Below are 23,570 nucleotides of genomic sequence, written 5' to 3' on the forward strand. Positions count from 1 at the left end.
TTATTCCACAAAAAAAAAAAAAAAAATCACCACCTCGTTTAATATCCCTCCCTTTGCATTTAACAAGGTATCTCCCTCATCTGGGCATTTTCGTTATACCACTTCCACTCATTTCAGCTTACTTGCTTTACTGTGTCTACTTTAATCCTTCAGGGTGGAACGATAAGGTGAAATGGGAATGTCAAAAGCTAAAGAAAAGATAGCTTTAGAAAATATAATCATGCCATTCTCTAAGCAAGGAAAATATACTAAAGAAACTGGTTATGGATTTTATACTGATTGAAGATGCTCATGACAAAACCAACAAAATCTCTGTAAAATTTCATGCACAGTTAATTTTGTAGCACAATATATAAGAAATACAACTAATAATAGTGCAAAATTTTGCCTGTGGCTTTAACAATAGCTGTGCTATGTTTGTGTGACAAGCCAAGGTAAAGACAGTTTCTGTAGAGCTTCTATCAGTTTTGTGAATTCATATACAAAAAGAAAATGAAATGAATGTGTTTCATTTTATCAAGTATATTAATTTCATTCCATTCAGCGTGTTAAAGTGATCTACAAATATCCTTAAGTCTGCAGCACTATTATATGATAAAGTATACATTAAACAACAAAAAATTCCCACCCAAACATAACTATCTGTTTTGGATTTTTTTTTTCAGTTCTCCAAACCTTATTTGGCTGAGGCTCTGCTTTTGGTTTAATAAGTTGGGTTCCAGGAGGTATCATTCCTTTTGGAGGATCTTTTACTTTCACTTCTAGTCCAGCATCTATAAGCAAACAAAGACTAAGTTTAAAAAAAAAATAAGGGGATATATCAGTTAATCAGTAACTACACTTTATCTGTGCTACATTTTAGAGTAAACAAAATAACCACTTACTTACCTGTTTGCCAAAATCAACACTTGCAGTTGCTTCATGGTGCAAGGTATTAATTTTTGAACATTTCTCTTTTCATATGTGGAAATTTACAGAGCTGTGGTTTCACACTGTTGTTAGATATCTGTCACAGAGTATGTACAAAGCACTACAGGTAATTTTGTATCTTAACAGTGTCTGTAGGGTTATGTTTCAAGGAATGGTCAACACAGAGTCCAATGTTTGAGAGGTGCAGGTGAAAGCTTCTGGAGAGGCAGTAGCTTATGCAATGTTGTACTGCTACAGAAGCTAATTGCTACATGTGAGACAGATATAAGAGCCTGAAAAGGCCACACTATGCAACCAGAAAAGGCCTATAATGTAAAAAATTGGCATATTTAATTACCAATGCTGTTATAAAACATGAAGGCACTGGAAAGTGACATTCTTGTTTGCGAAGAAAAATACATGCAAATATATGTGAAGAAAGATGCAAAAATTTAAATAATAGATGAATAAAACCTTGAGTAATAACCTTCAAAGAATTGCCTCAGCAATCACTGTTAAAAGCAAACTGCAACAATAGATACTTTTGTGGTTTTTGTTTCATTTTACAGAGTGACCATCTGAAGAACAACATCTTGAAAAGAAGCATCAGGACATAACAATGAAACTGTTGGTTTCACTAATACGCTTTTAAACAAGCATGGCAGTAACAGAAGCAATCTACAAGAATCAAGAACATAAGAGGTTTGAAACAAAGAGAAACTTTTACCAGTACTTAAGCAGTCAAAAGTTGACAGAATTATGGGCCAAGCACAAGTACATCAAAGCTTCAGACGGCATAGTCTAATATAATGATTGAGTCAGAAAGTTCCATTGCAGAAAAATGGCACAGCTAAGTATTAAGAGTATACTCATACCTATTTAATAATGAGGGTTAAGAGTTATATTTATAATTTCTAAGTTTTCCCTACACAATGCTTGAGGATGGCAGAACCTGTGTAAAAGTATAAGAGCAGTTGATTGAAACTACAGTGTAAAGTTTGCTCCAGAGATGACACACTGGAAAAAAATACAACTGAGTCCATCGCAGGCTCCTATGAAGGCAAATGTTCCTCTGTTTGAGGAACAGAGGTAACCACTAATGATAATACTTTATACATCTTATCTTCTGTAGTTAACACATAAAACCAAATCCCATTCCATTTCTATGCGAATTATGTGTGCTTGCATTTATGAGTATCACTATGTGTTTACTAAATGTGCAAGTCAGTATTGGGAAAGAGGAACTGCTGGTGCTCATGAACTCACCCAAACCCTCTTACCAGATGTGGGTCCAGCTACAACACTTTCAGTGTTTCTACTACCATCTTCCCCATATCACCAGTAAGGCTGACATGAGAGCTTTCAAGATACAGAGTATTTTTGGAAGGGTGCTCTTTCCACTACATGCTGTAGTATCTCATAGTGCAGTCCCCAAGACTGGCAAGATAACTAAAAGATTTCCAGTAAGGAATGAACAAAAAGCATTTTAAAATTAGTACAAATAATTAAGAGTTTAGGCAGAGTCTCAGTTAAGACCACACTTCCTCAATTTTCCAGAACAAATGACAGTATCTCAGTATTTCAGCATCGTCAGGAACAATTTCTCCTTTCCTTAGGTTCTTTAGTGTTGGACTGGGTTTTTTTTTCCCTTTAACTATACTTCTCTGTCACACTCAGATGAAACAAGACATTCTTCTTTCAACACAGAGTTGAGAATAAGAGACACTGTTAATCTGGTAGTCTAACCACACTGTAAATACAGGATTTGCAACATATATTCTTATTTCAGAGTGTGGGGTTTTTTCTTCTGACAAAGACTGACTTAACTAGAAGGCTTCTGAATGAAAACTTGGCTACAAAGTTTTGCTATGAACTGTAAATTAAATCTATGAGCATCAAGACAAAAATGTGTTAGTATATAAAGTGGAAATAATATAAATGTATGCTTAAATATAGCAAAAATTAAGTACCTATTTCAATGCCATCTATAGTAACATGAATGGTATAGAGACCAACAGCTCCAGGAGTCCAGTTTGCACAGTATGTACCGTCATTATTGACTCTGATCAACATATTTTCACTGGGTCTAGGCATAAACAAAACAAAATCAATCAAAATATAATGATTAGTATAATGTTTAGTTTGGAAACTACTCTTTTTCTAGCAGATCATCTAAATACATTTTTCCCTTTCCCAATGTACTAACCTCCTATTATTTACTATGAAAATATAATCCTCTATTCTACATTTATTTATACCAAATGACAAAAGAACACATTCAGAGAGTAGCTAATACAAATAAAGAAACAACATTAGAACAATTAAGAAAAAAGGATTTTAAATAGAAGTACATGTAAGAAAACATAATACTTGACTTCTGTGTTTCTACCTTCAGACACGATTACCTGTCAGTCGCACTTGGGAGTCTAAGCATAAGCAGAAGTGTCAGGACATGTTAATTTAAGTCCCTAATCAAAATAAATTTTTTCATGTTTACCTCTTTGGTGTTGGTGAAGCAAAACGTAGTTCTTCAAAAGAATAATTTTCGTATGCCTATAAAGAGGTTAAATCCAAACATAAAACCAACAGTTACACCACTGTCTTGAATAACAGAAAGCAGAGCATTTTCTTAAAGAACACATCAATCTAACTTTACACACCCCTGAAGCATCAATCAGGGAATCAGAAACAAATTTCAAAACACAGAAATAAATAAATGCACACATGAAAGGGTATCTTCACTGTCTCATTAAACAGCCATTATTTAGATAAGAAAGATTGCTACTACTAACAAAAACCTCCTTAAGTCTTCGAAACTCTTCAAATGTGACATATAAAACCCTTTTGAATCCAGGCAGTGCACTGAAGACCATGTGAAGATAAGAGAGCAAGTAAGTTGCAGGTAAAACCTGCAAACCAGCCCAGGGGCTTTATCAATGAAATTTCACATCCTTTTTCTTTCAACTCCAACTGAAGATGAAATTCCCTGAACACTGGGGTGATACTTTCATTGACTTCCACTACACAAAAGACCTGGTTCACTTCCATAACATCTTGTGAAATCACTGCTCTGAAAAGCCCCCTAGGAAAACAGAGCTAGTTCTAGAAGTGCACAAAGTCCCTCACCAAGAATCTCTCTGGGCTGCAAGAGTTGCTGAGTTATGAGATTTCCCTGCTAAATCAAAACCAACAAAAGATAGGATAAGAACCTTTGAACATATATGCAGTTCAGTCATTTTGGGTTCCTGTATAAAGATATAGTTTTGGGTATCAGTCCCCCAAACATGTCATAATTTATTATATACATATTTTTATGGAGTGACATTTTATAACCATATTTAGGTGTTTGTATCAAGTACTGATACAATGTGCAGGTTGATGTAAAATGAAAATATCATGAGATGTCTGCATTTTACACTGAAATGAGTGTGTTTAATAATGCAGGCAGGGAAATAGAACAGAATATTGACAATGCCTTGAATTCATAGTTTTGGATGGAAAGGACTTAACTTTAAAGGAAGATTCTCTGGAAAAGCACTAAATACAGAAATCAAGCATGTTTCAACAAGACAGTCGCTTTTTAAATTTAACCTTGGTGTCTTTTATCTTTATGAAGGTTCATAATGTTATTATCTTCTAAGAGGATTTTGAATGAATCCTTTCATTTTCCCACGGCCATATTTCAATTAAAAAATGATGACACATTAACTAGCTGATATTAAGCATTCCTCACTCCATCAAACCTACAGAAGAGTTTTTGAACACCTCACACTTGCACCACCATAATTTACCCCAAAGCATCTCATACATTACAAGATATACCACCCTAAGAGTTGTGTGAGCAGATTTGACACCTTTCACTGGAAAAGAAGCAGCAGATATCTGTAGACAGTGGCTATCAGAAATATCATCTAAGCCCTAACTTGGAATAAATAATGTATTTCTGCCTCCTCTCAAGTCACTTTTAAAAGAAGCATCAAACCAAGACGTGATGCTTGTTGTAGCCCAAATAAAAATGCCAAATCCATACATTGATATGCACATGATTTAGCAAGTTCTTAAACCATTTGTTATACACTACATTGATTTAATAGTTCTTTCACTGATCTATTAAGACACTATTCAGTACCCAGCTGCACTATTTACACACAGGTACTGCAGCACTATCCTTTGCCTCTAAAAGGTACCAGTTTGCTGGTTCTGCCCCCACAAACAATCCATACTGATTATGCTAAGTATTATCCTTCTCTACCCTCCTGGCTAATCGTGTCTCATTAAGCTGTGCAACTGTTTGTTGTACACAACATGTCACATCTCTTAACTGGGTCAGTATGGTACACATATGTAAATTTACTGCATGTGCTCTCATATACTCAAGTCAACACTAGCTGCTCAGTTTTCACTTCTTTAAAAACTGTTCCTGGCGAAGTGTCTGAGCTGATGCATTTAACAGTGGCTCATTTCATCAGATGCTGCTTAATACACTTGCATTGATATATGAATCATTTGTATGCCTTTTTTTTTACTATGCTCTTATTTTTTCCTGTTTTTCTATTTCACCTGTTCTAGTTTAAAGGATGCATTCACTGCAACACTCCAACTCCGTATTAATAAATATAGTGGTTTAACTTTCCCTTAACCATTTTAATATCTGTTTTTATTTCTCCTGAATGACTCTGATTAATTTGTTAATCTGTTTAATCAAAATCAAAGACAACTCTCCCTTTTATGCTAATCCAATCTAACTGCTTTAAAGTTTAAGCAATTGGCCCTTTTGATGTATTTAGTTTATTGCTGAGCTAACATTAATTAAATTAATTTGCATTGAATATATTTTCAGATTGGGACCAAAAGTAAATATACATTTTTCCTTCTCTGCTGCATACCTTTACACACTTTGAACGCTGAATTCTATAGTTACATTGACAAAATTGCAGTAACTTACCTTCATCATTGTAATAGCAATATACCGAGCTTCTTTTACTATCATTGGCTCATAGGAGGAATCAAGTTTTGGTGAAGGAAGTCCCCCAAAGGTCAAATCACTGCTAGGGGAAACAGCTGTTGCAGGACTGCCTGGTATCCGCTGCACTTTTTTAACTTGTTCTTGTTGCAAAGATGTTTTTTTCTGAGAAACAGGAATAGCTTTGACTTCCACCTGTAATAAGATGTGGAAGAGGGAATGTGATTTATTGAGAAAACAGACACATTCTTTTAAATTTGATGCAGAGCAGTGACAAAGCGCTTAGAGCACTCCCTGTAAATCCAGCTGTGTCAAAATCCAACGAATCTACACTTTATCTGCGAAGCCAAGCACAGCATCTTGGGAAGATGCCAATGGGCAGGGGAAAAGCACCCAACTGACTCGGCACACCATCAGCACAGGCTAGTGTCACTTCTACCAGTGTCACAGCACTCCCTGGGAAGCAGCTCACAGTCTGGTATGCCTAGGGAAGTTTTCCCAGAACAGAAAAGTGAAACAAAGAGAAAGAGAGCCTTCCAAGTGAGTGCACAGATTTTAGAGCGGAACATCATGGCCACTAGATCAGCAATGGCCAGACTGCATCCTGGCTGGCTCTGCCACCTCACAACCAGCACTGCACATTTATATCGTGCTCTTCAATGCATGTTTTAACTGACTTTTTCCCCAAGAGGTAGCATGGATCTCCATTAGTGCAGATAACAGCTAGCAGTACACAATTTTCTAACAAAGACAGACTGACTACCTAAAATCTGCAATAAAGTGCAGGTGTTTAAATACAGCAGTTTTCACACACAGTTTTATCAAAATTTGATTTAATTTACCAGAAGTTACATCACTGCATTGCACACTGAATGAGTCCAGATGAATGATTAAATTGAATTAAGGTTTTTGTCACTTGAATACATTTGTGAACAGTAATTAAATAATAAAACCAGCAATAATTTTAATCATATTTTGACATATGCTTTTCCTGATTGATGGGAGAAAATCACTACTTAGAGTCTTCCACTTGTTCTGTCACTAATTTAAGTCAGTAATCACACAAGTTTCACTCAAGCAGTGTTTGTGACTAAGCTGATTCTTGTGTTACTGTTGTAGAACTACTGTTCATTACTAGGTTTATAGCTCACTGCAAGAAAACTCAATTATTACATCATATACAAAGAACAGATCTGAGAGCTTTTCTCACAGGAATCATGCCTTTGTAAAAAGTATTTCATCTACACTTGGGCTTTAACCAAACCAACCACTCCACAGTAGTAGTGGGCTTTAAAACACAGAAGAAACCTAATTTATTAGAACTACATGAAAACCATTTTGTGTCTGTTTTGTTTGCATTGCTTTACTTCTTCAAATCAAGCAGCCCACTTTCATACATTCCACATAGGTTTTAACCCAAAATGCACAAAATTCTTCTAACTCTACCTGAGGCTGTCAAGAGCATCTCCTTTCCAGTACTGAAAAACAGTGGTTAACTGAAGAGGTTGAAGGCAAGCACAGGAACACCAGTCCTTGCCAATTATCCTTATTAACTGCAAGGACTACAGGAACTTCCAAGTATTAGAAACAGAAAAGGCAATAGTGTTGTTCTAGTCTAAAATAAAGTAACCATAAGGTGGTCCATCAATGTGCTTCTGATTATTTTTCCCATCACAGGTCTATGGTTTATAATACACTTTCCTGGCTTACAAATTTAAAAATGGATTCTTGTCACTTTAATACATCATCACCATAAAACCTCACTTATGACTGATTATTTATGCAACTACACATGTGTAGTTCATTACAGGCAAATGAACTGACATTTTCCTGTCATTCCAGGCAAGTTATTAATTTCCTGAAATGGTGCTGGCATAATACAGAATTTAGCAGGTTTGTGGATTTAGATGTAAGAAAGTCTGACTACAATGAACTTCTGAATGCCACTTTCTGTCTTATGACAAGAGTATTCTGTGGAATACCTACAATAAAAACTAAAAGATAGCATGCTTAGGCAGAACAGCTAAGATTACAATCATTACCTTCATATTAGGAACATGAACAACTTCCCCATACTGGTCTTTTGTTTGTACTGTAATAACAGTTGGCCAACCACATCGGATGTCATCCTTATTCAATAGCAATGATGTTTTTTGAGGATCAGCATATGAATCTGGCTGCAGCCACCTACAGCACAGAAAAGCACCTAACATTAAAATCTCTTACAGTCTCCAAAAGACAAATTCTTGCACTGTACAAATGTGACACAGAGCTAAGAAAAGACACAGAAAATCTGAATGCCTACATAGTTTTAACTAATGTATTAATGAAAACAATATAGCCAAATAGTTTTATTTAATTAATAGTTCAAATAACTATGACAGTTCTACAGCCAGTTAAAAGGACATGCAACAGTGCAGTTTTACCTTGCAAGTCGTCCACCACTTGATCCTGGTACACAAGCAATGAAATCTTCCAGAAATGACTGCTCATTGCTTTGTACCTGCAGGGGAAGACTTCCTTCGAGAGCTTCCAAAATGGTTGGTGAGTGAGATAGTGCCAAGCCTTTCCCAAGAATGCCTGAGTGAGCTTTGCACACCTTTTTGGTTTTTTTTGGCAGAGGTGAAAAGAGACATAGAATAGCTTTTCAGTAACATCTTCACTTTTTCCCATGATGCGACAAAATTGGTAAAAACACTTTGGGCATTTAAAAACCATTCAAGAAGAATAAACTTTACCCTGATAAAAGCTTAAAAAAAAGCCATCTCAGTCTATTTAACAATAATTTATGCCAAAAGAGGTTAAATGACCTTGAGTTGAGGGAGACTCAGCATTAACTCCCATTGTACTCAACAAAAGACCATCAGCAAACCAGAACAACTGCAATCCTATTATTTGAGACTTGATTAACATCACTGCTCAGCTGAAAAAGTGATTTTATTTCTCTAATTACAAAGACATGTAAAAGACTAATTTTGGTAACATTTAAAACTTGCCGAGTACTGCAGCTTCAGCCAAACAGATATTTTGAAATACTTGGTCATTGAATGTTCTATGTGACATTGCATGTATTTTTTCCAAGCAGATTCATAATAAAAAATGATTTCATTTAAACACTAAAATTCTGTATTATTTTCTTGAGCTGTTACATAATAAGATGGATTCCATTCTACTATAAAAGCCTTACAATTTATTTTGTTCTGTAGCAGTCAGTCTCAATGCAATTATGTGCTTAAGTAAATTGCAATGGATAAAAAGCTGCAGCATACCTGTAAGGCAGCCTCTTCAAGTATCTCAAGATCCTCTTCAAACTCACTACCTGCTGGAAAAATATAACAGTTATATTATCTACATATTACAGAATATGAGATTCAATTCTCTTTTGTGAAGCCTTTTATATTACAAATTTCAAGTCTGCATAAGGATGTATCATACTGTTCAATCAGCAGCTGAAATATTAACATTTTCAAATAACGTAGTAAACATGCAGTATTGTGTAGTTCAGTGCACACACAAATGAACAACGCAAGTTACACAGAACAAAAATTTAGTGCTTATCTTTTTATCTCCAAGACACTATGTATGGCAAGTCTTTGGATGTGACTAGATACTTTGAGATATTTTGAGAGGTCAAGATGGTTTATGGGAAGCAGAATCTCTAAGTATGCAACAGCTGCTCCCTTTTAAGAGCTTACCTTTGTAAAATTATTTGAAAACCTGAAACTCTGCACAATTTCATAAATTATGATTCCTCCTAAAACACAAAGCTCAAATACATACTATTACACAGTATTTCTTTCTCACAAATCCAACTCCAAAGTCTGATGATTCCAGGATGACCAGAATTGCCAAACACAGTCTTTTAACAGAGGAGTGAAACAGATAAGGTCACCATATTTCTACTCTCTTTTAAAAACATGTCAGGCAATTCTACTAGTCAGAAGAAAGAGAAATAAGAAAATCAAGTCCCAAGGTAATTTTTAAAATTCAAAGAAATAAAGAAATCTAAAAATTGCCCTCATAAATAAACTACTACCAGATTTGATACAATTAAGAATGCAATAATACAAAATACATAAACCACTGCTGTTTAAGTCAGATCTTGGTCACAGACCAGATCTCTCTCTTGGAAAGAAGTATCTTAAATTTACATCTTGAACTGGCAAGAAGGAAGATCAACCTTTTGAACATGGTAACTTGAACAGTATTTGGGTGTAACTCTCAAAGATGCTCTTCCTAATATGTGAAGAAATCACTTTCTGGTCCATCTTCCTTTGCAGCAAAATAGGATTAACCTTGTCAGGGCCTTCAAAACACTTTTATTCCTAATATTTCTAGAAGAATACTCCCACAAATATTTGACTACTTGCACAATGAATACACCCACTACAACAATTACTAAAAAGTAAAACTGTAGAAATTATAACAAAGTATGAAAAGTCTACTAAAAAGGGCCTTCCTGTGTGTATGCATTACAAGAAAGTATTTTATATGATTACTGATTCTATTATTCTGTGTAGTTTTTTTTAAGGGACACTCTTCCACAAGTAAGATGGCAGGGCTCTGCAGATTAGGAATGACAATATTAAAGAGCCATTTCACTTGCAGCAAAAGGTAGATGATAAATAACCTAGGATGCAGAGAAAGAAAAAAAAAAGTCTGATACTAAGGCATTTACGTGTTGCTCTAGAAAACCACAGCTTTACCACTTTTTCTGCCACAAGTCTTCTTCTGAGACACCAGGCAACACACTCAAAGCAAAATTACACACAACTGAAAACCGTTTTAAAAGGCTGCACAGTATTTTCAATTTGCAAATACTACCACTGTTGACTATAATTCCCCAGTTTTGTTTTCTCAGAGGGTCCCAGTGGTCTTGGAGAGCAACAATACACTTGTATGAGCACTGTAAACTTGCCAGCAACCTTAACAGACTTGGTTGAAGTTCTTGAGCTGATGTTAGATAAACAGTCAGACAAATCAATTGCCATTAGATCAGTCATCAGGAAAACTCCTTAGAGGCAATGCACCTATCCCTCCTCTCTTGCAGATCATACACAACCACTTTCATACACAGCTGTGACTGCATAGGTAGCTTAACTGCATATTTTATTTCAAATTTCTGTGGGATAGCATAAAGTCCATCTATGTGTCACCCAACTTATTTTTAGGCATTTTAACAGAACAAACATAAAAAGCTCCCAAGAGAGAAGTACAAAGTATTGAAAAATATGGAAGATTAAGTTATGAGGATTTCAGTCTTTTTGTTGTTGTTGTTGCATAGAAGAACAGTAAAACTAAGAGAAGTCAACAAAACTAAGGAGCTTGAGTAAGAGATGAAGGCATAATTTAACCTGTAGAATTGCCTGTACTTTGGAGAGTGAAATAAAGATCTACTAGTGCAATTGAGGTGTCTCCTTACAACATAAAGTAAGAAATTTGTAAACAATCAAAATACACAAGCAAAACACTGGATTAAAAATACAAAGTAGGTTGTGTGATTATAACTCCACACTGATCACTGCTCTCCTGCTCATTAATCCACGCTTCCAGTGTAACAGTATCTGAGCTTTGATTTGTGCTCCTAAATTAAAATCATCAGAGAGATATCCTATTATATATTATGAGCCTGTTTTTCCTATATGTTGATGCTATTTAAGAGAAATTATATTACTCATAATACGGCTGCATCATTAGAAGTTCTAATTCCATCTCCATAGCCATTAATTTCCACAAGCTCATTTTTCCTTATATTTTCAATTGCAATTGGGTTACTATAAACCTCTATTTGCAGCCTCTGCTGTAAAAGTATGTGGTTTCTTTTTAATTGTAAAAAAAAAAAAACTATAGTAGAAATATTTTTAGTGATAAGGTCTACAGATGAAATGGTCACTTTCAACTTGAAAACAGTAATTTGATATTTTGCAATTCAATGCTGAAGGTATTTTTTCATACAGAGTGGTGTGGAGCATGGCGAGAAAAATACAGTGGAAAAAAAATACAAAGATGATACCTGCACATTTATGAAGTACCACGAGGAAACTGTGGGACACAGTTCATACAGTCATACTCTACCGGTGGATGGGGTGAGTTCATTCAAATTTAAATGACCAGGTCTCCCTCCTCCCCATATGCACACAAAGGGAAAAAGGTAAGCAGAAAATACTGCCAGTTTTATTGTTTGATTAATTCAGTTTCAAGACTCAAATTAAAAGCAACAATAAGATTTAAATGTACGATTAATTCAGAAAACATGGACAATGATGAAATAATGAAGTATGTTCTTACCAATAGGAAGTGCTAAATCTTTCTTCATCAAAGCTGCTGCACAGGATCCTCCTAAATTTGCCAGTTCTTTCTCCAGCTGAATAATACCCTTTAAAAAAAAATTGAAACAAAATTAGTGTCTCAGAAAATAGGGCAATAAACACATTTTCCTGACAATGTTTTATCTTAAGAAATACTGTATGTCCCAGTATTTGAAGCTTCTCAGCAATGTATTTCTTGTCATACAGCTACTGCCATGTTCTGCTGTGACATAGGACAGTGTACCAAAATTTTTAGAATAAAAAGGTATGTTTGAAAACAATTACTTATAACTATTGTTTAGATGACAGACTTAAGGTATTGGCTAGCATGTTTTAGCACTGAGCATTTAAAACATGCCAGCAGCTTTGTTTGCAAATGCTTTAACAAAAAACAATGACATATGAATCTACAGGGGTTTTTTTGCTTAACAAAAAGCTATTTCTATTCAAACACAGGCTAATTAGATCATCTGTAGGAATTATAAATTTTATTTTGCTGAAAGCCAGTGGGACCACCGTAGATAATAATCTTATGGTATGTTTTCTTATCTGATATGTAAAGAAATTCCGAAGAACTTGACGTTCTGGAAATCTGAAAACATAATTTAGCTTGAGCAAAATCCAGGAATAAGATTATGTAAATCTTCTGTGAGGGTTGTAGTGTAAGCAAGATGCAGACTTTGTGAAGTCCACAAGAACCAACAGGGCCAAAAACTCCCAGGATAAGGGAAGACTTATTTTTCTGGATGTAGTATAAAACATATTAAGTGTTTTCAGTAATCTCTTAAAAGAAGCCAAAGGAAAGAACTGGGTCAAGGACATGAATAAATTTACTCTTCCCTTTGCAATAAACAGTGGTGGAAATGACTCATGTCCTTAAGGCAAAATGAGGAGACCGCTGGGTAAAAACCTAAGGTAGCCTAAATGCACACAGCATTTCCAAGGAGTCTGAGAGTTCTGGTGTAAGTGAGCACTGGAAAATAATGCAAGTATGTCATTCAATAGGCAGTGACAGTAAAAAGCCCCACATCTTGGATCTCTGATGCAAGAGTAGGCCAGAATTTCAGGAAATCTTATATCCTACTGACATACAAGATAAAACCACACAATGTTTTTCAGAGTGCCACAAACCACGCAAAAAGCCATTTCAGTAGTATCCTGATTAAAGAATTCCAAATTAATAATGGCCTTAACAAAAAAGGGTTATTACTTATGAAATTAACCTAAACATATTTTGCTAACATAACTTAGCCATAAGTGGATACAAATTTTTTTACCGTCAAAAAATTTATTAGGTGATTTATAAGGTGAAGCAATTATAACTATCTCACTTTTTCCCTTACCTCATCACTTCCTGGACTAAATTCATATCCAATTGCATAACATTTGAAACCATAAAAACAAGCTTTTTCATCTTTCACATAGTCTGATGCAGTCTCCAGAGAAAAAAGCGCTTCATTCCCTTAGAGAAGTAAAAGGATAAATTAATTGAGTAATATATTCCTCCTCTTCTTGTGTGTTTCTTTTACAAAAGTAAATATGAAACCCAGCCTTTATATATAAAATATTAATTAAAACCATGGGAAAAAGAAGCAGATCAATACTTCAAGCAAGAAACCTTTTACAGGCATAATTAACTTGCCAGCTTGGATAAAGACCCTTCTTTTTTCTGCAGAATTATCTTTGCCAAGATAATTCTGCAGAAAAATCAAACTTCTTTTATTTACTGTAGTAACTCACATTACTAGTAATTACATCAGTATCTATGTATTACCTGGCAATACTAACACCATGGTAGGCCATCCTGAAGATCCAGAGAACTTTTTCAGTTCAATCCATGAATTAAGGTTCTCATGAACAGAGGTATGCTTTGGTCCAAATCCCAGGCTCTGTGCAATTCGGACAGGAATTAGTAAACGAAGAACATCCTCTGACTGAGCAGTGCCGCACTGAGTGTCAAACTCTATCGTTATCCACCTGACACATTCAGGAAAAGTCACCTAAAACAAAGCAATATGTTAATTATGTCCAAGCTTTGCAGTTCTTGGGTTTTTTTTTCACATTTACTTCTTCATTTCCATTTAGCCTTAACTCTAATTTAGTCTAAGAAGTGATTTAATTATGTAATTCTGCACAATTGTTTTGCTACTCTTTTAATTGACATTAACCTTATTTATTCCTTGAAATTTATGTGCATCTGAAATGTTTTGCAATTTACTCAATTAGAATCCTGTGTTATAACTTAATATTCTATTTAAGTATTTGCACTGGCACCACTTGTGATTTTTTTAAGAATTCTGCACAGGTTCATTAAACAAAACAACCACAGACTACTACAAACATTGAACTCTCAGATACCTTTTTCAAACTCAAACAAACATATGAATACCTGTTTTGTGCAATCCCAGAAAAGTACAGAGCAGCTGAATCCCACTTGTGAATGTGGCTTGCAGTACAACAGCTTATAGCTACAGAAATTCAAATGTAGTAACTACTAAACCTAAGGATTTAGACATGCTTCATAAACTTTTAGGACAAAAGTAAGCATTATTGCATCAGCATGATCACATGGTAACTACATTTTCTGCAGTGGATGTCCTGCTGTCTCACAGGACAGGCACTGGAACAGAAGAATAATAATTTATGTCCTGTTCAGGCTCTTGATTATATGTTTGCAAATTCTGGATATTAATTTGAGTAGAACTGACTTTATGTATTCTCACAAAACATTGTTTTAGCATTAGGCAAGAAAGTCTAATATATGATTATATACTCTATAATAAAGACTTTGAACTTCTAGAACCTCTACAGAGTTAGAGGAAAGAAATTCTGTATAACAGCAGAAAAATCGAAGACCATGTAAATTTAGGGACTTAGAGCAGGTACCTGAATTAGAGAGCTAAAATTTCACTATTTTCTACTATACTTGATGTAGAGTTTTGTCCAGAAAGCAGTACAGCAATAATAGAAGGCACTGTCTTCTATATTAGACATTATTAATTATCATGCACGGCAACAATTTTTCAGATAGCAAATGCTGACTCAAGAAAACTCATGTGTAGACCTTTTAAGAAGTAGCATGTGCACTTAGAAATGGTGCTCACCTTATAGTGTGTAACAGAGGCAGGTTTATAGGGATGCTCACTTTCTACAACAGCATAGTGATTGGAGGTAGTACAAGCTGAAAGCCCTTGCTCTGGCTGGTTTCCAGTGGTGCTGTCTGTAGACTGATTTGGGTTAAAAGCTGGAGGGGCATATTTCTGATTCAGAACTGCCACAGAAGGAAGTAGCTGTTGTACCAGACCAAAGACCTCAACAGCAACCTGTAACATAACACCAGATGTGTTATTGCAAAGTATTATAACTTGGTGAAAACAATACTCTAATACTTCCATTTCTCTTCAGTGGTTGAACATTCTCAGAATACCTTTAATAACAATTCGTTCAGTCATTCTGCAATTCTGCATCTACACAGTTCTGACAGAAAAATTAATCTCCTCTTGGAGACTACCAAAGCTGAAAAAGGAATCTGTATATAACTGTGACATCATTTCCCTAAAATAGCTTCTACTGAAACCTTGAATATTAAGAAACAGTAAGCACAAGTTCACAGAAAGTAAGTACCATACTAAAGTCAAAATTCAGTTATACTTTATAACCATATTAATATTGGGGGATTTTTCAAATATTCAACATATTTTAATGTATGAAACCTTAAGCATTGCACTGTTTCCTGTAATCTTCACTGCATTTTCTAAGCAGATGAACACTTCTACAGCAAAATACTTGGTTGTTTCAAATCTCAGTTCCATGAAGAAACAAAGTAACTAAAATCTCACACTGTCTTTCATGACAAGCCTTAGATTTTAAGTGGTCAGTTCTATTTCCTCCCCCTTTAAAATAAAGTCAGAAAACATCATAGAGCTCATGGAAAAGCAATAGTGTCTACTAGCTAAGGATTATTGACATTTGCAGATGTAGTAACGGATCTCAAGAGTGTCCCAGACCAGGCACATGCAAGCAATGCCATGGCACTGGAAAGAAATGTTCTTTTATTTATAGCTGGTATCTTTCAAACTCTATATTTGACAGAAATTATCTTAATTTAATGAGCAAATGCTTTTGCTCTTTACTGTCAAAATAAAATTTATATAACATAAAGAAACCATTTCATACCACCAATGTTCAATGAGTTGTAAATGACATTCTTCTCATTCCTTATCTTTTCCTACTACTAAAGCCTGTCATATTTCTCTGCTTCCTTAAGGTATTTTTTATCATGTTTTCAATTGAAGTTAATAAAAAGGTCATTATATGTTTTTTAAGTTCTTGACTCATGGAAGATTCATGACACATGTTATCAAATATAAACCACTAATTCACAAAATAGTAAGAAATCAAGATGTTGAAATTTTCACAGTAAACCTTTTCCTTGCCTAACATTTATACATTTCTTGAGTAATTTCTTTTGAGGAGCATACCTTGGGAATAGCTGCTGCTACTGGTCCTATGTAGGCTATGATGAGGGGAAGCAGCATTGAAAACAGACTGGAAGAACTGAGTAATTCTGGAATGTCTTCAGCTAAATAAAGATAATTAAAACAGAGGTATTATTAATAAACATGCTATGGTTCAAAGAACATCTTATTTTTTTTGGTTTGCCCCTTGTGAGTTAAACTTCTATTTCCTAGACTATTTTTACTTCAAATTGTTTTCATTATTTAGTACTGTTGAAGTCTGAGTCTGCCAAGTCCACCCAAGATAAACATATCGTTATATATAGTTCCCTGTTGAAAAACGTCTTTCTCTTAGAGGATTATTTTATTGCATTCTTTGCCATTTTGTGAAGCTGTGTTCATATTTTCTTCAACATAAAAGTTAGCACAACAGTCCTCCCAGCCCTTCAAAATTAGTTTTATAGCACTATGTAATATACTGGACATTTTGGCAATGATGGCTGATATCTACATTTCTCAAAAAGGGAAGTTTAAGTGCTTATATATTAATTACATAACTAGTCCTACTGATTACAACCTCTGCGCTATACACTGAGAAAATTTGCAACTAATCAGTCATAAAACATCTTTAGGAAATAAAGAACATTACCAGCTTTAATATGATCCTTGCTAAATTGATGAGCAAATTTATACAAAGTATCTGACTATGCTATCACAAGCATAACTCAATGACATAAAAGTTACTCACAGTTTGATACCTACAGGAATGAAAGGTTAGAAAAATGTCCTTTGGAAAGCAAAAGAGAAACATCACAGGTCTTGTATTCAGGTCATATTCTACTATCATGGCTTGCTAGCAAAGTAAAAAGTTTTGAAAAGTAAAGTAAATTTTCTCAAGCCTTACCATCTACAGCAAGAGCTCTGTGCAACAAGTCTTTGGCTGCTCGTACAACAGCACTCACAACAGAAAGAGCCCTGCTACAGTTTTTGTCCTCTTCATTAGCTTTGTTCAACAGCTGTGACTGCAGATCGCCATCATACTCACTCCTGGATAGCAGATTAAGTTAAAGTAAGTTCACAAACACAAAATTACATTGAAAAAAGTTACTGACTAATTTTTGGCGTAGAATAAGCAAAAGAATTTTTGATAAAGCAATAAAAAACCACAAAGAAACCATGGAGGATATTTTGGAGGAAATGTCTCAATGTTAGTCCTTTGCAAGAACATTGGCAAAAAGCATAAAAAGCATTTTTCTGCAATGTTTCTTTTCTCTAGAATTTTAACCACAGAATTAATTGCTAAGCTCTTCCAAAGCCAGTTCTCCGTCTTGGTAAAAACAGAGCACTTCACAGAAACAAGTAAAACTTTGTTAATGGATATTTCTGCATTTTCATAAGAGACAAAGATTCTCCCTTCTTATTTCAAATATTAATTATGGCTTTGAAATACAATCTTGGGCTTACTCTTAACCAACAGCTCTTTCTTTTAAATCTACTCTATGTCAAATTGGGCTCACCTAAACAACATTATACATGAAACCATTTTGATAAGGTCCAATTTGCTTTTTCAAAGCTACCAAATGACAATTACAAACTAATTCAAGCCTTCAATATGATAGTGATTAAGCCCTGACATAGAGAAATAAAATCACTTTGTCAACATGTAAAACAAAACCTACTGTTCTCTTTTGGATGTCTTATGTTTGTCCACTATATTATTTCAGGACTAGCACCTCAGAACGTTCAGAAATTACACTTTGATCAGTTCAGTGAACAAGGATATCTCTCCTCCTCTGTCATGTGAATCAATCACTAACAAAAAGATTTTTTTTCAAAGTATCCTAGAATTGTAGCTTTGCTGTCAGCCTCAAGCCTTTTTCATTTGAAATTTTTAGCTACTGATGGTAGGTGCAATTCAACCGAGTACTTTTCCAACAAGTCCCTCCAAAACTTTTCCGCTCTTACCAAAAGTGTATTAACTTCTCTATGTGGCTTTTCTTTGCATATGCCTAAGAAACATTCCTACTGATATCTGAGCATCCTCCAAACAAAATGAAGTGTGACTTTTACAGCCTGCTCTACAGTAGTTGGCTGAACATTTGTTTCTTTGCTGCGGGAAAATCAAAACTTCAAATCATTATAGATCAAACAGTGAGTCCTCAAACTAAGTCCATAACCATAATCATGCAATAGAGAAATTTATCTTATCCTTGCAAATGACAAAGACTTTGTGATTACAGTACAGCAGCTGCATTTTTTTTCAACACAATTTATTAGGTAACAGTTCCAACCTTGTACCACTAGTCTTTTGATGGCTTCTTTGAATTTTATCAGTAGAAACTAAAAAACCTGAGACTGTCCTGATCTGAACACAGGACTTTCGTGTGGGGCTTTTTCGTATCTTAATTTATCATTGTTAAGAATGCCTTGAGGTTTCCATTACTGAAATTATGTCCTTTGCTTTTCTGAAATTAAAGAAATTGTTGTTTCTCTTTAATTTTCTCTTCTGCCCTTATAAAAGCAGATAATCTAGGAGTGAAAATATGTTTTCCATGTCTTTCTTTCATCCTTCTTACATAATGATACTTTCCAATTATTATACTTCATAATAAAGTCCAAGATTCCAGGAGACTAAATCAATTAAAGTATCATGATCTTCACCACTACAATTCCATTCTTTAATAAACAATTACTGTTTTTAATGACAAGCTGGATCTTTGAGCACAGTCTCATGTTTTAAGGTAGTTTAGAGCTATCCTGTATCTTCAAATATATTATTACTATAATTTTGCTTGCCACTTTATTTCTTCATATTTTACCTTCTTAAGAGCAACATGTTCATGTGCTTGTTAGTCCAAAATACATCAGTTGGTGTAGTATTACTTTTTCATTTCTTCTACATCTTTTATTATATAGTTACTTCTCAGACAATTAAAGATAAATTACTATTCATTGATCCTTTTATTCCTTCCATCTTCTGTTGATCAGCCTTGTACTGCCAGTTTGAAAATTGTGTCTTTATACAAATGAGGGTAAACATCTCAAACACAAAAGCAATGCTTTCTGCAAAAGCATTACCACAAGTGAATTCCTACTGTCATCCTGAAAGGCTGAAGTAGAGCTCCCCTGCAGGACAGTCAGATGTTTCAGCTGATTTTCTTCAGGCAATTGCAATTTCTCTTTTTATACCTTTCACCTCTAAGTAAGAGAGGAGACAGTTCCGATATAAATAGACCTTGCTTCACTACCTCATGCAATTATTTTTGGAAACTGAAGAACTGAATAAATTGGTATAGAAAAAAAACAGAAACTGAAGTAGTGTATCTTACAGGTTCCTCATATTTAGAGCTTTAAGATAGTAAACAATGGACCTTGTAAGAAGTCAGCCATCACATTATTTGTCAAATCAAACTGGAAGAGGCATCACAAACACACTCTGGATGCATTTATTTCTATCACTTCTTAAAAACAGATGTGGTATAATAGCACTGTGATGGTTTCATTCACTTTTCTTAGAAATTAATCATTACAACACACAAACCTGTAATAAAGAATCTGTGGGATTTGTCCTCGTGTTTGGTTGGTGCCATTACTGCTCAGACTACACGTACTGAACGTAAACGTTACACCATCTGGACACTGAACTGTGGTCATTCCACCATCTCCATTGGCAGTCCGACTTCCATAATTCCTCAAACGAACTGCGTATTTCACATTTTCCTTAGAAAGGAGAGCAAAAACTGGTTGCAGCATAAAACAAGTATGTAATGGCTTCATGGTGTATGAAAGTTATTATTTTACATTAATACTGGACACTCTGAAAAGTCCCTCAAAGCACTCTACAAATGAAATTAAACAAAAAAGATCCAGCATTTAACAAAAATCAGAGCTGTTCCATGTTCCCAAACTATGGACCATAACTTAAATTACTACTAATTACTTTAAGAGCAAGCAGGTATCCAAGAAAATTAACTATCAAGTTGCACAAAATGGTTACACTTTCAAAAATATTCTACAATTACTAGGCAACTATAATCTATCACATGCACTTATAAAAACTGGTATCTAATTTCTTCTAGCTAACAGGACTTGGAACTTTTAATTTATAGGCTGAAGTTGAGACTTTATAAAGCACACATCAAGATCAACTTGTGAATGTGCATCCAAAAACCCAAACAATTTACACTGACCATTCCAATTTTGTTATCTACAGAAGTTGTATGAAACCTACAGATGTGCTTTTATTTTATTTACCTTCAGTGGCACAACTTTGTCAAGTCTGATTTCAGCTATGTCACTAGGAGAATCATCTGTGGTGTAAGTTCCTTTAACCAATTCTAAAGATGTCCATCTATGAGAATGAGTTGCATCTCCAGTATGATCACTCTGAGTCAAAGAAACAAAGTCATTTTAATATATCTATAATGTAAATACATGACACATGCTATTGTGCAACTTATGTTTCATTGCATAAATTTTTACACATGGCATTGCAAACAAAAAGATGAAAAACCTGTTCAGAGTCAACAGTAAACCCTTTCCCCTAAAGAGGAATTTACTGAGCAAAGGTTAATATCCCATAGTAACCTATGCTTGTCTTTGGAAGAGATCAGAATAATTAGTTATAGTGAACAACTGTGTGCAAAAGAACAGTAGTTTTGCTTCATTACAAGAAGCCACAACACAGTTTTATGCTGCTTCTAAGAGAATATATCAACAGCACATGAAACATCTGTAGGTACAGTCTGATCATGCTGCTAGGCCATTATCCTTTTCTTCAATTTTTGGTTATAAAATCATTTCTTATTTTCATTCATGGTTTACAAAGAGGTAACTGCAACTAATTTACATTTAGCTGCAGAAAGTGAAAAGCCCCCACTTGAAATATTACTTGTAATAAAGGAAGAGTTCAAGACAATAACCAAGATAAGGACCCTACTAGATATGGTATGATGCTTGTAGTAATACAAAAATCTTTGCCACAAGCAAAAAACCCTATTACCAGTGCACTGTTTTACTGGTAGCCTACACTGAATATGAATATGAAAATATCACATTGTAGAACACACTCTAAAAACCCCTCTGAGGTTACTTTTGTTCAAATTGTTTTCCCAAATGCAGTACTTACATCATCAACTAATACCTCCAACTCATACTCATGAATTCCTCCTCCACCATAAACAGAAAATCCTACTACAACTACACCAGGCTTGTCAACAGAGAAACATATTGCATCAGGAGATCCATTTCCAGTATTCCAGCTTCTTCCCTGACTTGTTTTAGTGAATCGGTTTGGAGTGGATTTGACAGAATGGAGAGAATTCAGTCCATCAACCTGTAGAAAGTTAAATACAGTTGTCAGACAATATTCACTGCTAAATGTTAGACAACTTTAATAAAGCAAAGTTTAGTGAATTCAACCATCAGATTTTTCAACTGGGTAAATTTTAAAAGTCAACTTATAAACCAGAGAAGATGCTGCTACTTAGCCTTCTAGCTAATATTGACTAAAAAGAAAAAAGACAGTATTTCTCATAATTAGAAATTAACTAGGAATAATCAGGAATCCAACTCTGTTTTTTAAAGTATTTAAATATATATTTTATAGGATGAATTAGCTGTACTAAAAGAAAGGTATTTCTGCCTTAGGTAAAGGTGAGGTATTTCTGCCTTAGGTACAGTCAAGATTAAGAGAGGGCAGAAACATATGTTACATAATGGTAAACACACCTTGAATCAAGATGTTATCAAAAGCTTGATTCTATCTGTGAGAAAAGCCTGTTGATAGCACAGAGACAGTGACACACCTTTAACAAAGGCAAATACTTTTCTGTCACTTAACGAAGTTACAGCCTCCTGAAAGGATTGTATATGTACACAAATATGCAGGCAAAAAGCAAAGTACTCAAAAAAATTGCCATTTTTTAAACAATCTGCAGTATTCAGTAGCACTAATGAAGTAGCTAATTATCAACAGTACTTCCCTAATACAGTGAATATATACTTTCAAATTTATGCAAAGCATCTGCACTACTCAAAACAGAATTCCATAATCTCTAAGATCTGCACACCTATAAGATACCCATCCCAGTCTGTATCACATTCATAGTATGTTTCTCCTGAAAGACTTCTAAAAATTATTTTATAGGAGCTTTACCTCAGATCCTAATGCTGATGCCGTAAGTTCACTCACAATACTAGCAAGCAACCCACAGGTATTAGAAACTAGATGTGAAGAGAAAAGTTCATTTTCTCTTCTAAGGCTGTTCCGTACTGGTAAAACAACAATAACCAGCATCTTTTCCAGCACTTCCCGAAAGCTTGTCATCCCTGAAACATTTTCTTCACTCTGCAGTGTGAACAGAAACAATGACAAACGACATGGTTATTAAAAAAAAAAGAACATAAACTTTCACATATTATAAGTATTAGGTAATTGAAATATCTGTGACTTCATGAAGATAAGAAACGTTCTAGAAGGTGGGAAAAGATTAAAATTCTGAAAGCTATCATAGTATGTATTCCTTTGTCAAAATAATTGATTGATATCCTTAATTTCCTGTATGAGGTGGTGACAAGTCTTTTATTGCATTGGAAAGGTACCAGACACAGATGTCCTTCCCAGGAGAGGTCTCTTCTTAATACACTACACAGCCATAAAACCTATGGGCTTTAAAAGCTTACATTAAAACACAGTGGATATATAGCTACCTTTGAAAGTGTTCACATAATTTTCTTCTGCAGTGTCTAAAAAAGAAACTTGGAAGTTTTATTGTTTTGGTGTTAGCAGAAAGAATCTGCTATGCAAAGAGGAAAGACAAAACCAGTGGTGGGATGATTCTAAACAGTTTTTCTTTGCTGAATGAAGACTATGAAACAAATCTAAGCTGTCTTCTGCCTAGCAGTGACATGCACTGCTTTCAACAAGAAAAA

The 23,570-nt window shown here is 34.7% G+C and overlaps 1 protein-coding gene across 19 annotated transcripts in view; it reads right to left on the bottom strand.

The window, feature by feature from the left end:
* MYCBP2 (MYC binding protein 2) overlaps window positions 1-23,570 on the bottom strand; it is a 174,040-nt gene that overhangs the window by 59,768 nt on the left and 90,702 nt on the right. For 15 of the 19 annotated variants that reach the window (XM_068182394.1, XM_068182405.1, XM_068182404.1 and 12 more), the window contains 17 exons: window positions 22,795-22,986; window positions 21,766-21,972; window positions 20,892-21,023; window positions 20,179-20,357; window positions 17,542-17,684; window positions 16,662-16,762; window positions 15,285-15,503; window positions 13,955-14,180; window positions 13,524-13,642; window positions 12,161-12,248; window positions 9,142-9,194; window positions 8,299-8,471; window positions 7,915-8,059; window positions 5,855-6,067; window positions 3,407-3,462; window positions 2,880-2,995; window positions 676-773 (listed from right to left, as the gene is read on the bottom strand). In XM_068182394.1, the coding sequence (XP_068038495.1) occupies window positions 676-773; window positions 2,880-2,995; window positions 3,407-3,462; window positions 5,855-6,067; window positions 7,915-8,059; window positions 8,299-8,471; window positions 9,142-9,194; window positions 12,161-12,248; window positions 13,524-13,642; window positions 13,955-14,180; window positions 15,285-15,503; window positions 16,662-16,762; window positions 17,542-17,684; window positions 20,179-20,357; window positions 20,892-21,023; window positions 21,766-21,972; window positions 22,795-22,986 (2,460 nt within the window). The remainder of the gene's footprint in view (window positions 1-675; window positions 774-2,879; window positions 2,996-3,406; window positions 3,463-5,854; window positions 6,068-7,914; window positions 8,060-8,298; window positions 8,472-9,141; window positions 9,195-12,160; window positions 12,249-13,523; window positions 13,643-13,954; window positions 14,181-15,284; window positions 15,504-16,661; window positions 16,763-17,541; window positions 17,685-20,178; window positions 20,358-20,891; window positions 21,024-21,765; window positions 21,973-22,794; window positions 22,987-23,570) is intronic. The other 4 variants (XM_068182403.1, XM_068182407.1, XM_068182393.1 and 1 more) reach the window with 1 other exon arrangement.

Source organism: Anomalospiza imberbis, chromosome 2, assembly GCF_031753505.1.
Source record: "Anomalospiza imberbis isolate Cuckoo-Finch-1a 21T00152 chromosome 2, ASM3175350v1, whole genome shotgun sequence".
In the NCBI taxonomy this organism is placed as follows: Eukaryota; Metazoa; Chordata; class Aves; order Passeriformes; family Viduidae; genus Anomalospiza; species Anomalospiza imberbis.